Below are 14,677 nucleotides of genomic sequence, written 5' to 3' on the forward strand. Positions count from 1 at the left end.
TGAATATTTTAAGATTTAACACTTAATACTAGGGTACACACAATAAACCCATTTTACGGTGAATTAAGTTATCTCTGACAAAGGCGTATGACACTACTGTTAAAATATATATAACCATAAAGATTAAAAACTATAAATGATAGCGTTGTCGTTCGGATTTATGACAGGCATACAAAAGCCGGAAGTTGATTTGCCGGTATACACGAAGCCTGAAGACGTGCGTGCCTAAATGCTTTATAGTTAGAAATAATTTAGTTGCGTTGTTCAATCATTTGCACAATAGTAAAAAAAAATCGTCACAAACTCATGTTAAAAACCTGATAAAATCGTGATTTAAATATAAACCCATTGTGATAAAATATTTTCCTCCATATCGCCCACCCCTAATGCGCGCCCACATTGAGTCATATGTGCCCCGTTTAGACTAGGTCCAGACTTCCAGAATCGCTTGCATGCATACAAGGTGGTTGCTATGCCGTTGCTATGTGCCACTACTCACATATGATTGGATGTTGGATGAAAAGAATTGTCCAATACGAATGATTTTTTCATACCATATATAACTTCCCAGATCTTTCTGGAAGTTGCAGGTGGTTTTGGCGGTTGGTTGAGACAAAAGCTACTGGATTTCATATTGCATTGCTACGAGTTTCCTGACTATCTAAACGTCACACGTCGAGCTGGTAAGCATCTGCTTTTTTATTTAACCTTTTCAACTGTAGTTTGCGGCTGCACGGTGGCGCAGTGTTTATCGGAGAAGGATCTCGGTTCGATCATTCGGTTGGCCTTTCTGTGTGGACCTTGCGTGCTCTCCCCGTGTTCGCGTGGGGCTCCGCTTTCCCCCTAAAGCATGTCCATTATACAGCTTTTAGCTGTAGTTTTGTTCGGCTAAAACGGACATGCAGCTCCGCCTACAAGGCGCCTGACGTGCCGGTGATTATTAATAGTCATGCATCTGGTCAGGTAAAGTTAGATTACTACACGTAAAATATAATAATTTATGCCACAAGGTTGTCTGCTGGGGTGTGGCAGGAGTAAATGGTGTCCTGTAGTTCTGTTCTGGCCGTACAGCAACCCTACATATAACGAACTTTGGATATAACGGATTGCTTTGCCAAGTCCCTTGAAGTCCGTTATAACTGGATTTTACTGTACTCGCGACCGATTTTTCCTCATGAAAACTATAATATTTTATGTACACATCAAATTATTATATATCTGAGTAGCCCAGAAAGTCCTGGAAACAAAACCATAAGTCATATGTTGCTAACTTATGTCCATACAATATAATAAGCATAAATCTAATGGAATACAAAAATAGCTCAAAGTACCTTAGGTTTGATAAGGTTAATTCACATAGTATGTGAAATGCAGTGTGTGATTTTGGATACAGACATGTTATTTCGTTTTATTACACGGCTCTCTGGAATGCTTGATTCTGATTGGTCAGTTGAGACATTTGCAGGTTCGTTCTTTTCAAATAATAACCGCTCCAAAGTAATAACGCATAGCCGGTACAACTTGTATGTTTAAAATCCCTCCGCACCAACAAAGATTACCGTTTAAAAATGTTAATTTAAAACAAATATGCCAATAAAATGTTTCAAATTCATATTCATGTCCAGTTTTTTTTCCTTATGTGGCATGTAGCCGCGTAATAAGCGGGATAATGTACAGGCAGCCGGTAGTTATCGCGAAATAAGCCCCTTCAGTGTGATACAAGACCCTCCGCTTCGCGTCGGGTCCTGATCACACTGTCGGGGCTTATTTCTGCGATAACTACCGGCTGCCTGTACATTATCCCTTACGTGTATGAGTGGGTGTTGTGCAAATGAACTGAAATTAAATGAGGTGCGAAATGTGCAAAAAAGGACTTGCTACATCAGTACATTGAACGTGTATTGTATGTATGAAGTACTTTGTATTGAATGTCATTTTCTTACAAGAAACTTGTATTGCTAAATGTGTAAATGTTTTTAAAAAAATCCTTATTGATTTGCATTTCTGTATTGAAGTTTATTGAATGTTCCTGCAGTTTTGTACAATTGCATTGCTTAATGAATGAATGAAATACTCTAAGCATTCTTACATTTGGCAGGTAACTAAGTCAGTATTTCATAGCTCGGTGTGCTGTGAGGGTATTGTCATGCTGTGGTTGGCATCACTGTATAACTGACAGAGTTTGTGACTGCTTTGCTGGTCTTTCAGTGTCATTCCATAATTAATAATAATCGAGTATGTTAGCAGAGTATGTTGTGATAACCCCCCATGTATTGGTTGCAATATATATTTCATATAAAAAGTCTACACACTGCTCTACAAACTTATAATACTCTGGTTCCATAATTATGCACATCCTTAAACTACTACTGTGTCAACACCTTTTAATTTAATTACATGAATTCTTTAAATTATATTTCTCATTTGCCTAATTATTACTTTCAAGACGTGTCAGTTTCAATAGTGCAGTGGTTATTAGACTTCAGGCTTCAGAGAGGCTACCACAGCAACACAAAAATAAATCCTACGCTGCATCGTGGCTTGCTATACATATGGTTTGACATTTCGCCTTGTGTTGAGATGGTTTCCTAAATAAACTCACATGTCGAGAAGAGAAATTCAGGGCACTATGGATAAAACTAGCAGTTCACAATAATGGCTTTTGTGTTTGATCAACTATGTCGAACAGGCTATATGAAATTACAATGTAGGCTTTTTCATTGCACTCGGGTTTCTTGCTAAAACAGTTTTTGCAAAGTAATGTTCTACAGTACAAATAATTCCGATCTATTCTGCTTCTCTTTACAGTTCCTCATTCTGTGAGAGCTGCTGTGCTTTGGCATCACCACACATCATAAAGTACATTGCAGTCAGCACATTACCACAAAAAAGAGAAAAAAAACCTTAACACACATCCATTAATAACTGTCATTTTAAATACCCACACACATCCACACCTCCCGTGCCCACACACACACACACACACACTACCTACAAAAAACATATACATATTTCTAGAAGTTGTTCCATAACTGCATCTTCTACATTTTTCTGCTTGTCCGCTCTCCATCCACTTTGGGTGGAGATAACCTTGTTCTTGCCAGTTTTTGTGTATTTCACAGGTTTACACCAGAGAGGATGCCGCGTAAAGGGAGTCGTTCAGAGGCTGCCAAGAAGAGATGGAGGAAGCTGGACCTGGCAGATCCTCCGATTTGCCCATATGACGTCACCAAGGAGGTATCTAACCTACAAATCAGAAAAGTCTTCTTCTGTTCTCATTACAGTGGCTGCTAGTAATTTTACTTTGTTACAGTGTCATGATGCCATTGTACTTATCAAAAACTTTGATGAAAACCTGTTGTAGGTGTCACGTTCCACGGCCTTCCAAGAGGAACCCCAGCAGATGGCAACATACCTCTCTTCACGTATGTAGTGCTTGTGTGTTCATTTCGTTGACTGCTCCAAGAATTGAAAGTTTTATCTTGGTTTCTGTGTGTCTCTAAATAGGCCGTGGGACTGGCTTTCGTCATCGGGTGAGGCGGTGGCCACTATCTCGTGTGACTGGACGGAGCCACAAGTTGGTTATTCCAGCCGAGGACCCGGAGAAGAAGGTAATTCTGTTTTGTTCTTTACATACATTTTGCTCTTCACGATTAACTGATCATTTTCAATCATGTATTGTGCTTTTCCTTTTGCAGTTAGCTCTGTTGGTTGGTGACTCCCATTTGCGAGCGATCGTAGATGGGTTTGTCACCATGCCACAGGGCCGACTCTCCTTCGGGTTGATGTCGACTCCAGGGGCGAGCGCGGCTGAGTTGAGGCGTGAGGTGCTGCATGCAGTTCTTCCTCGGACACCCGAGGTAGTCTGCGTGTTAGCACCCAGCAACAACTTGACCGCCAGCAGGACCATCACCGAGGCTGGAGCTGACTTCAGGAGGCTGCTCACCACTCTCTGCAACCGCTGGCCTAATGTAACTCTTTATTTTTTCAATGCATTCGTTCATTGAAATCTTGCGAATTAAATATTGTTTAAATGATTGTTATTCTTTTTAAATAAATACAGGTGGTTGTTCTGGATTTCCCTACACGTCTCACCGTGGATGAAGCAGTGCAACGTCTCCTGCGCCAGGAGTACCATCGTGTGGCCGCTCAGGAGGGTATGTACAAAACACTGCTCTTTTTAAGAAGATTATTTAACAAAAATACAAAATTGCTTTAAAAGTTCAAAAAGACAGCTATTACCATTATTTGGGGAGCTGTTTTGTTACTGTCAATGAAATATCAATGTTACACCCACATCCCAAACCACCTTGCGGATGAGGGCTAACAAGCCGCACCTGCGTGGGATCCCTTAAACAGGATTGTCTCCCCACACACGGGGCGAGGTATTGTTGTTGTGTCCCGCTCGGCACATGCCGAGCGGCTCTCTCTGTTCTCTTCCCACAGCTCGAGTTCTGTTCCTACAAGCCACGCCTGTCGGTGCCACTTGTTGACCTCTGCGTCCCTTTGTCCTGTTTCCGTTCCTGCCCTCCAGTCCTCACGGACCCCTCGCCTTTGCCAAAGCCTTATTTGCAGCCAAAACCACTGCGCCCCCACCCCTACCTAAGTTCACCTGTTTGATTCCTCAGTTTACCTGTGTTAATAGACCCCCTCACTCGGGGAAAAGTGACTCTTTTGCCACACGAGTGTTTCTGTCATAACGATCAACATGTTTTTGCAGTCTAAAATTTCCTTGGTTGAGCAATGACATTTGTCCTTCAGCACACAGTAAATCGTAATTAATTTCATCTCAAATTAAATTAATATTTTATTCTCTTGCTACACATTTCTACTTTATCTGTGCAGTATTACAAAATTCTAGGCTGGCTAGAAATAAGATTCATGGTTGAACTGCTTTTTCTTCTAGGTATTCGGTACCTATCCGTTGCTGAACACTTCCCGCTGAGTCGCCTGGAGCTGTGGTGCAAAGATGGCGTACGTAAAACATGTTGCTGTAAAAATGCTAATGAAGATTTACTGTCAATGTCTACATTTGTTTACGTGTGACTATGTCTGGCAGGTGCACCTAAGTGACAATGTAGGGATGGAGATCCTTACATGGTTGCTCTGGGATGCTGCCTCTTTGCAACTACAGGCAGCTACTCCAGATGCACCGGCCTCTCCGAAGACTTCACCACCAGTGGAGAGACCAGTGCCCCCCAATTTGGTTGTGGTAATGATGGTCCATTACATGCATTGCAGCTTATATGCAACCACATTGCGGTCTATGGAGCCTAAACAAACTCTTTGAATTGCAGGCGGCTCCTTCTAAGGCACCAGCTACCCTGAAGACTTCACCACCAGTGGTCAGACGAGTCTCCCCCAAGTTGGTTGTGGTTGGCGAGGTGACTGTGCCACGTGCTTCCAACCCGTTCGACTGGACGCTTGTTCAGCAGGTAATGGATGCATGCTGTAACTTGGTGGCCTATTTTTTACGGGATGTTTCATCAGTACTTCTCCAACAAAACTTTGTTTTTTAATCACAATAGAAGAGGCAGCGCGTGCAGGGTGAACACACTCAGGAGAGTAGGAGGATGGCTGGCCAGCAGGTGTGTTTTCTCTTAACACTACATATGACAAATAAATTGTGCATGCTTATGTCATATATATATATATATATATATATATATATATATATATATATATATATATATATATTTATTTCTCATCTCTGTGAAATTTTACTTGACAGGGAAACTTGTTGGAGTGTTCCATCCCCCTAAATCCGGTGTGGTTCAGCCCTGCAGTTCAGGAGAAGATGGACCGCTTTGTTCCAGCATGTGGCGCTTTGGAATCCACAGGTGGTACGAAGAGCAGGAAGGTAATTTGGATTAAATTTATTTATGTTTGTGTAACAGTCACAAGATATTTTCAGGTTGCTTACACAACAGCATTTAAACAATGCTAATCCTGCCGGTTTTTAGTGCAAAAAACACTAACAAATGGTATAAGAAAATGTTTCTTTTTCTTTGTGATTTAACATCTACCATGGAACATCAGCGGAGACGTGCTGCTTCCAAGAAGAGATGGGAAGAGGAGAAGGTGTGTCATAGTTTTTAACATGTCAAATGTTTCGTAAGTACAAACATTGCTAATGCATTAATGGTAATGCTGTCTTAAGAACTTAATCATAGGGGCAACACACAGCTCACTTCTCTGAATGTTCCTCTTGGCGGCAACAATCTTTCTTATGCTTTGTCATTTCTTAGACGTCTATGGTGGACCATCGGCGGAGACCTGCTGCATCCAAGACGACACTGGAGGAGGAGCAGGTGTGCCATAGTTTTTAAAATGTCAAATGTTTCGTAAGTACAAACATTGCTAATGCATTAATGGTAATGCTGTCTTAAGAACTTAATCATAGGGGCAACACACAGCTCACTTCTCTGAATGTTCCTCTTGGCGGCAACAATCTTTCTTATGCTTTGTCATTTCTTAGACGTCTACGGTGGACCATCGGCGGAGACCTGCTGCATCCAAGACGACACTGGAGGAGGAGCAGGTGTGCCATAGTTTTTAAAATGTCAAATGTTTCGTAAGTACAAACATTGCTAATGCATTAATGGTAATGCTGTCTTAAGAACTTAATCATAGGGGCAACACACAGCTCACTTCTCTGAATGTTCCTCTTGGCGGCAACAATCTTTCTTATGCTTTGTCATTTCTTAGACGTCTACGGTGGACCATCGGCGGAGACCTGCTGCATCCAAGAAGACACTGGAGGAGGAGCAGGTGTGTCATAGTTTTTAAAATGTCAAATGTTTCGTAAGTACAAACATTGCTAATGGATTAATGGTAATGCTGTCTTAAGAACTTAATCATAGGGGCAACACACAGCTCACTTCTCTGACTGTTCCTCTTGGCGGCAACAATCTTTGTTATGCTTTGTCATTTCTTAGACATCTACGGTGGACCATCGGCGGAGACCTGCTGCATCCAAGAAGACACTGGAGGAGGAGCAGGTGTGCCATAGTTTTTAAAATGTCAAATGTTTCGTAAGTACAAACATTGCTAATGCATTAATGGTAATGCTGTCTTAAGAACTTAATCATAGGGGCAACACACAGCTCACTTCTCTGAATGTCCTCTTGGCGGCAACAATCTTTCTTATGCTTTGTCATTTCTTAGACGTCTACGGTGGACCATCGGCGGAGACCTGCTGCATCCAAGAAGACACTGGAGGAGGAGCAGGTGTGCCATAGTTTTTAAAATGTCAAATGTTTCGTAAGTACAAACATTGCTAATGCATTAATGGTAATGCTGTCTTAAGAACTTAATCATAGGGGCAACACACAGCTCACTTCTCTGAATGTCCTCTTGGCGGCAACAATCTTTCTTATGCTTTGTCATTTCTTAGACGTCTACGGTGGACCATCGGCGGAGACCTGCTGCATCCAAGACGACACTGGAGGAGGAGCAGGTGTGCCATAGTTTTTAAAATGTCAAATGTTTCGTAAGTACAAACATTGCTAATGCATTAATGGTAATGCTGTCTTAAGAACTTAATCATAGGGGCAACACACAGCTCACTTCTCTGAATGTTCCTCTTGGCGGCAACAATCTTTGTTATGCTTTGTCATTTCTTAGACGTCTACGGTGGACCATCGGCGGAGACCTGCTGCATCCAAGAAGACACTGGAGGAGGAGCAGGTGTGTCATAGTTTTTAAAATGTCAAATGTTTCGTAAGTACAAACATTGCTAATGGATTAATGGTAATGCTGTCTTAAGAACTTAATCATAGGGGCAACACACAGCTCACTTCTCTGACTGTTCCTCTTGGCGGCAACAATCTTTGTTATGCTTTGTCATTTCTTAGACATCTACGGTGGACCATCGGCGGAGACCTGCTGCATCCAAGAAGACACTGGAGGAGGAGCAGGTGTGTCATAGTTTGACTAGTTAATAACTACGATTAGGGATGATTATTTTAAATTGTTTTCTGCATCTCAAATGCAATGATACTGGTAGTTCTTCCTTGTTTAAATTTAATGCACATGGTGCACTGCAAATGCAGTTGTTGTATTTTCCAGATAATCATAGTAGCACCGTATAGTACATTAACTTTAGAGTTGTCTACTTTTTCTCTGAGGGAAGCACAGTCAAAGAGCCTAGGTTTAAGCATTGTGGTTTGACTCTTTGAATCACATTCAAAGCGGTTGAAATGTGAAACATCAAATGTGATTATACACATGTGCATGCACACAACATGACAATTCCACAGAGTCAAAGGAACAAAAGTACATATATTTACTCTGTCCTTTCCATACAGTTCACTAATTACTTTAATTTTAGGAGGACGTGACAGCGAGGGAGTTGACCAGGCCAACACCTCGCAAGCCAGGACGAGTGCCGTTGAAGGGCGTTGGTGCTGAGTCACCTGCTGTGCCACCAGAGAATGGCACACTGGATCACATCAGCCAGGTAGTTTTCATACACTGTACACACATATTAAAATGTCAAATGTTTCAAAACTACACAAATTATTAATGGTTATTGGATTTACGGTAATGCTCTGTTAAAAAGATAATCCTAGGGGCAACAGACAGCATGTTCAACTTATAGTTGCCTTTTCTTTTTCTGAGGATAGCGCAGTGAATATGCCTATGTTTAAGAATTTTGGTTTCACTATTTAAATCACATCCCAGCAACTCAAATTTGAAATGTCAAATGTGACTCATGTACATGTGTATCTCAGAGAGAATCAATAGCACAAATGTACATATTTACTATGTCCTTCCTTTACTAACCATTTCCATTTTAGTTAGGAGTGGTGCTAATGAAGGACACTGGTGCTGATTCATCCACCATCCTACTGGACAGCATGCTGGACCTCAGCAGCCAGGTAATTTGCATGCTTCCTGTACACTAGGGTTGCGGTCGATTCAGGAATGAGCTCAACAATTTCAATTTACATAAGAAAATGCAATTGGAAGTAGAATTTAACAACAGGAAAGTGTATTACAATTAAATTGGACTGTCAGGAAGTGCAATTCAATTCAGTGAACACCAATTTCTATTTCTTGCTGTTTGAGCATATGTTTGTGATTATATGTAGTAACATACATTGGAATTTTAATCACAGTGCCTTATAAATACAATGGAATACATGAAAAATAGTTAATGAAACGTAAGTAAATGAGACATAGAACTGTACATTAATTGCAAAAAGTGAATTGGAATTCACCATACATTTTCATTTCAGTCCATGAATGGCCCCAACCCTAGTACACATAGTGAAATGTCAACTGCGGTTAAGTACAAAAGATGTTAATGGTTATTTAAATGGTTTTGATTGATTATGACGTGTATAACTTTAAAATTGTCAGTAGCAAAAGAAATAGGACTATAAAAATTATACTTTTCTTTGTCATTACAGCTTTCAGCTATGAACAGCAGCGTCAGTGGTCTACCCACCCAGTCAGTGAGAGCGACACATTCCCAGGCAGACAAGAGATACAGTACTTTTTCCCGTGGTCACCAGTGCACATGCATGGCTCTTACTTTTTTGGCTTACCACAATGAGGGAGTACAGCAAGAAACAATGTCACTTGACACAGTGCTTCAAAAAGGAAATGCACTTTACATTGGTATTAAACAGCAGCTCTTATTGGATGGCACATTCGTTGATGACCACCTCACAGTCGAAGAAATGCCAAAACAGGTACTGACAGACAGATGTATGTATAATGTACACGCAGAAAATGTAAGAGTGGGTCACCTGCTACATCAAGGAGGACTGGGTTTGCCCCTTGCCACCCAACTGGAGTGTTTGTCAGAAAATGTTAACCATGCTTTACTTATTGTGAGTCCAGAATGCATTGCAGTTTTTCGGGACAGATCAGGTACATATGGACTGTTTGATTCACATTCCAGATGTTCAGCAGGTCTGCCCCATCATGATGGAACTGCAATTATGATGAGTTTTGGCAAACTGACGGACATGGTTGAGCACCTATACAAGCTCTTTGAGAATCGCGGTCCCAATACCACCTATGAGTTTGTCCCAGTTACTTTTCTCAGTGATGACGCTGATGATGCCCCTCTTACACACATGGGCATTGTAAATATTTCTTCAAGATTAACAGAATCAAACCAGTGTGTCAAAAACCAAAAGCGCTGTTTTGATGAGCGAGAGCCAAATGATATGCTCAATCAAGTGCCCAATGTATTGCAAGTAAGTCAAACACCAATCTCAGATGTGTCAAAAATGACAAAAGCAAGGCGACGCAAAGGAAGTCGGAGGACCAAAAGCAACACCAGAAGTACAACAACAAGAAGTACATCAGAAAAAGAAAAATATTCTACCTGTCCTGCATTTAAGTTAAAAAAACTACAGGCCATGAAACAAGCGTATGTTAAAAAGCAAACATGGAAGAAAGAATACATCAGCAACAGATACAAAACTGATCCTCACTTTCGGAGCAGACAAATGAAATATGTAACACAAAGATACGGTACGGATCCTGACTTCAGAAGTAAGCAAATGAAGTACGTGACACAGAGATACGGTACGGATCCTGACTTCAGAAGTAAACAAATGAAGTACATGACACAGAGATACGGTACGGATCCTGACTTCAGAAGTAAACAAAAAACATTTATGAAGAAATACGTGACACAGAGATACGGTACGGATCCTGACTTCAGAAGTAAACAAATGAAGTACGTGACACAGAGATACGGTACGGATCCTGACTTCAGAAGTAAACAAATGAAGTACGTGACACAGAGATACGGTACGGATCCTGACTTCAGAAGTAAACAAATGAAGTACGTGACACAGAGATACGGTACGGATCCTGACTTCAGAAGTAAACAAAAAACATTTATGAAGAAGTATATGAAAGACAAATCTTACAATGAAACACATTTTAGGCTCCACTATATTAAACAATATGCTGCCAAAAAGACACTCAGTCAGTCCAAGACTGCACTTGTTACTAATCAAATGCTGCAGTGCGCTTTCAGAATAAGGAGGAAATATAGAACACTGGCAGGCTCCCGCCAGGAAACCCCACAGCCCCTGATCAGCAATGAAATGCAAGCTGCAATAGTTAAATTCCAAGAGAAGATTCAATGTGGACCCACACATGTCTGCACGGTGTGTCATAGAGCTCTTTTCCCCAGTCAAGTTAAGCATTGTAACAGAGGCACATACTCCAAAAATCTTCAGCTGGTGGCTGAATGTCTAACAGGTACATACGTTCACATTTGTGTTCCTGCTTGTTTAGCTCCATGTTCTGTACGGAGAGAGAGGATGCAGGAATGGATCTGCTACACATGTGACAGCCACCTAAGACGAGGAAGGATGCCACCGATTGCCACTGCAAATAATTTGCACCTAGCACCCATTCCCTCAGAACTGTTTGAATTAAATGTGCTCGAAAGGCAATTGATTGCAAAGATTATTCCTTTTGCCAAGATTGTTGCATTACCCAAAGGACAGCAAAGAGCAGTGCATGGAGCCGTTGTGTGTGTACCTTCTGAGATGGAAACGACTGTAAATACTCTTCCAAGGGCTAGCAATGAAGCTGAGCTTTTAAAAGTGAAGCTTAAGAGGAATATTAAATACAAAGGTCACCAACACTTCTACACAGTAAACATGAAAAATGTGCTAGCAGGACTAGCTAAACTTAAAGAGGCCCATCCAGATTACACAGATGTTGAGATATGTGAGAATGCCACGTTTGACATTGTTGAAGATGATCAGCTAGGTAACGAGCCAGACAAGGATGATGAGACAGATGCAGCTGTGGAACAGCAGCCCAGCCACGTGGGGGAAGAACATCAGGCACTTCGACCTGGTCTGATACTAGATACCTGCATGCAGCCTCCTGACATAGCACAGGAAGTTCTGTCATATGGGGCTGGAGTGTTCAGCATAGCTCCGGCCCAAAGAAACAAACCCGTGGGCTTCTTTAGTGTTCCAAGGCTTGAAGCCAAGGCCTTTCCTGTGCAGTTCCCGACTGGCAATAATACGTTTGATCAAGACAGGAAAGTTCGGTTGTCCCTGAGTATGTATTTCAATGTAAGGCTTTTCTCTGTAGATACCAGATTTGCCAAAGACCAGAGTTACCTTTTCTTCTGCCAGTTTGTAACAGAAACGCACATGGCCACCAGCAGCATGTCAATTCAGACGCGCAAAGGCCAAACAAAGACCAGAGATGGACGCAACATTTCCAACAAAATGTTGCAAGACAAGGAAGAGGTTGAAAGACTGATACAACATAGAGAGGCCACTCGATTCATGCGTCCCCTAAGAGGCACTCCAGCTTACTGGGAGAAATGCCTTCGTGACCTTCATGCAATGGTGAGGCAGCTAGGCAGACCCACGTTTTTTGTAACCTTTTCTGCTGCCGAAATGAGATGGCCGGAAGTCGTTAAGGTCATCAAAGCTCAACAGGGGGAAGAGGTAGAATTTTCTGAGCTCGACTGGAACGCCAAATGCGACATTCTCCGGAGCAACCCAGTCACAGTCATGCGCATGTTTGAGAAAAGAGTGGACGCGCTCATAACTAACCTCATCCTGTCTCCTGCCCAGCCCATCGGCCCAGTGGAAGATTACTTTTATCGAGTGGAATTTCAAGCAAGAGGAAGTCCACATATTCATATGTTGGTATGGGTGAAAGATGCACCTGACGCTGCAAAAGATGGAGATGATGAAGTTGTCAAGTTCATCGATCGCTACATATCCTGCCAGCTACCAGATAAAAACAGAGACCCCGAGCTTCACAAAATTGTGGCTGAGGTTCAGATGCACAGCAAGAAGCATTCCAAATCATGCAAGAAAGGACATGTAGAATGCAGATTTGGATTCCCCAAACTACCCATGGAGAGCACTAGAATCACCACCCCAGCTGAAATTGACTCTAGTGATGAGGATACAGAGAAGGGGAATAAAAGTGAAGATAAAGCCTGTGGGAAAAAACCTAAAACATCAAAGTGGAAAATTCTGTCAAAAAGACAAAGGCAGGCTAAGCAGAAGCTGAAACCAGTGAGAGATTTACTCATGGATGAAAAAGTATCGTTCAAAGATTTATCTGAGCTGCTCACAGTTTGTAAGATGACCAAGGAAGAATACAGCTCTTATGTTGACGCTCTCACTTCTGGAATGGTTGTTATGATGAAGCGTGATCCGAAAGACTGCTGGGTGAATGGATTCAACGCTGATCTGCTCCGAGTATGGAACGCTAACATGGACATTCAGTACGTGCTTGATGAGTACAGCTGCATCGAGTACATGATGTCTTATTTAACCAAGCCTGAGCATGAAATGACAGAGATCCTTAACTCCGTCATTGAAGTCGTCAAGAAATCAAACGTCGACCAAAAAGATGAGATGAAAATCATCTTGCAGGCTTATTCAAAGCACAGAGAGGTCAGTGCTCAAGAGTCCGTAGCCCGCACATGCAGCTTACCGCTAAAAAAGTGCTCACGCAGTGTTATTTTCATCCAGACGGATGAGGATGGTGTGAAAATGAGCCTTCCGATGAGCAAATTAATGAACATGCGCCTGGATGAAGAAAATGTTTGGATGTCGGGTTTGACAGAAAAATACATCAACAGACCTACAACATTGGAATTTGAATATATGTGTCTGGCTGAATTTGTGTCAGCGTACAGGGTCCTCTACGGACACCAAGTTGAAGGACCAAATGCTGTTCCCCTCTTAAACAATGCGGGGTACATCCAGAAGAGGACTGTGGGCAAACCAGCTATTGTAAGATTTGCCCGTTTCTCTCAAACTAAACAACCAGAAAAGTTTTACAGACGGATCTTGAAATTATACTTCCCGCACAGAACAGACGACGACCTTAAAAACGCAGACTATCCAACATACAGAGAATTCTATTATGATGGACTCTCAAAACAAATGAAACAGTATGTTGACTTCAACAAGAAGCGGTATGAAGGACATGGAAAAAAAATAGATAAGGTAATGGAAGAACTCCAGAAGAAAGGGCCAGTTGTAAATGCGTGGAACACTTATGCGGCCGAGGTTGAAGTAGACCGTCTGGAATGTCTCGCTGAACGAGAACCGATTCAGCAAAATGAAGAAGACACAGACCCAGTTCCAGATTACCAGATCCATCAAGACCACAGAGAAGCTATGCCCATAATCGAAGCCCCAAAATTGAGCCCCGATCTTATAAAAGCAATGTACAGAAGTCTCAATGAGACCCAGGCATCTGTGTTCTATGCAGTTCGTGACTGGTGCCTGCGACGTGTCTGGGGTCGTAATCCAGATCCCTTCTTCTATTTTGTTACTGGAGGAGCTGGCTGTGGGAAATCACACGTCATCAAGTGTGTTTATCAGGAAGCGACCAAGATCCTGCGCCAACTTCCCAGGTTTCGTGATGTTGGTGACATGTCCCAGCCCACGGTGCTCCTCACAGCCTTCACTGGTACTGCAGCTTACAACATTTCAGGAAAGACTTTGCACTCCATCCTGAGGTTGCCTAAGAATTTAAAGCCACCATACACAGGGCTTGGAAACACATTGGATGAAGTGAGAGCAGTACTTGGGAATGCAGAAATCTTAATTATTGATGAAATATCCATGGTCTCCAAAGAACTATTTGCTTATGTTCACTGGAGATTTCAACAAATAAAAGGAAACTCAAAGCCATTTGGAGG

General features: G+C 42.0%; 2 protein-coding genes across 2 annotated transcripts; both read left to right on the forward strand.

Moving 5' to 3' along the window:
- The first annotated feature begins 603 nt into the window (after positions 1–603).
- Positions 604–4,589, forward strand: LOC140578847 (uncharacterized). The gene is made up of 7 exons (XM_072700879.1): positions 604–683; positions 2,809–3,237; positions 3,365–3,425; positions 3,508–3,611; positions 3,699–3,971; positions 4,064–4,157; positions 4,447–4,589. Exons 2-7 carry the CDS (start codon positions 3,139–3,141, stop codon positions 4,491–4,493), a joined length of 678 nt encoding a protein of 225 aa, XP_072556980.1. The 5' UTR covers positions 604–683; positions 2,809–3,138; the 3' UTR covers positions 4,494–4,589.
- On the forward strand, positions 4,586–6,329 carry LOC140579515 (uncharacterized). Its single transcript, XM_072702253.1, has 7 exons — positions 4,586–4,974; positions 5,060–5,212; positions 5,298–5,435; positions 5,529–5,588; positions 5,732–5,860; positions 6,040–6,081; positions 6,249–6,329. The coding sequence occupies exons 1-7, from the start codon at positions 4,882–4,884 to the stop codon at positions 6,327–6,329; spliced, it is 696 nt and encodes a 231-aa protein (XP_072558354.1). The 5' UTR covers positions 4,586–4,881.
- Positions 6,330–14,677: the final 8,348 nt, after the last annotated feature.

Source organism: Paramormyrops kingsleyae, chromosome 1 (assembly GCF_048594095.1).
Source record: "Paramormyrops kingsleyae isolate MSU_618 chromosome 1, PKINGS_0.4, whole genome shotgun sequence".
NCBI lineage: Eukaryota > Metazoa > Chordata > Actinopteri > Osteoglossiformes > Mormyridae > Paramormyrops > Paramormyrops kingsleyae.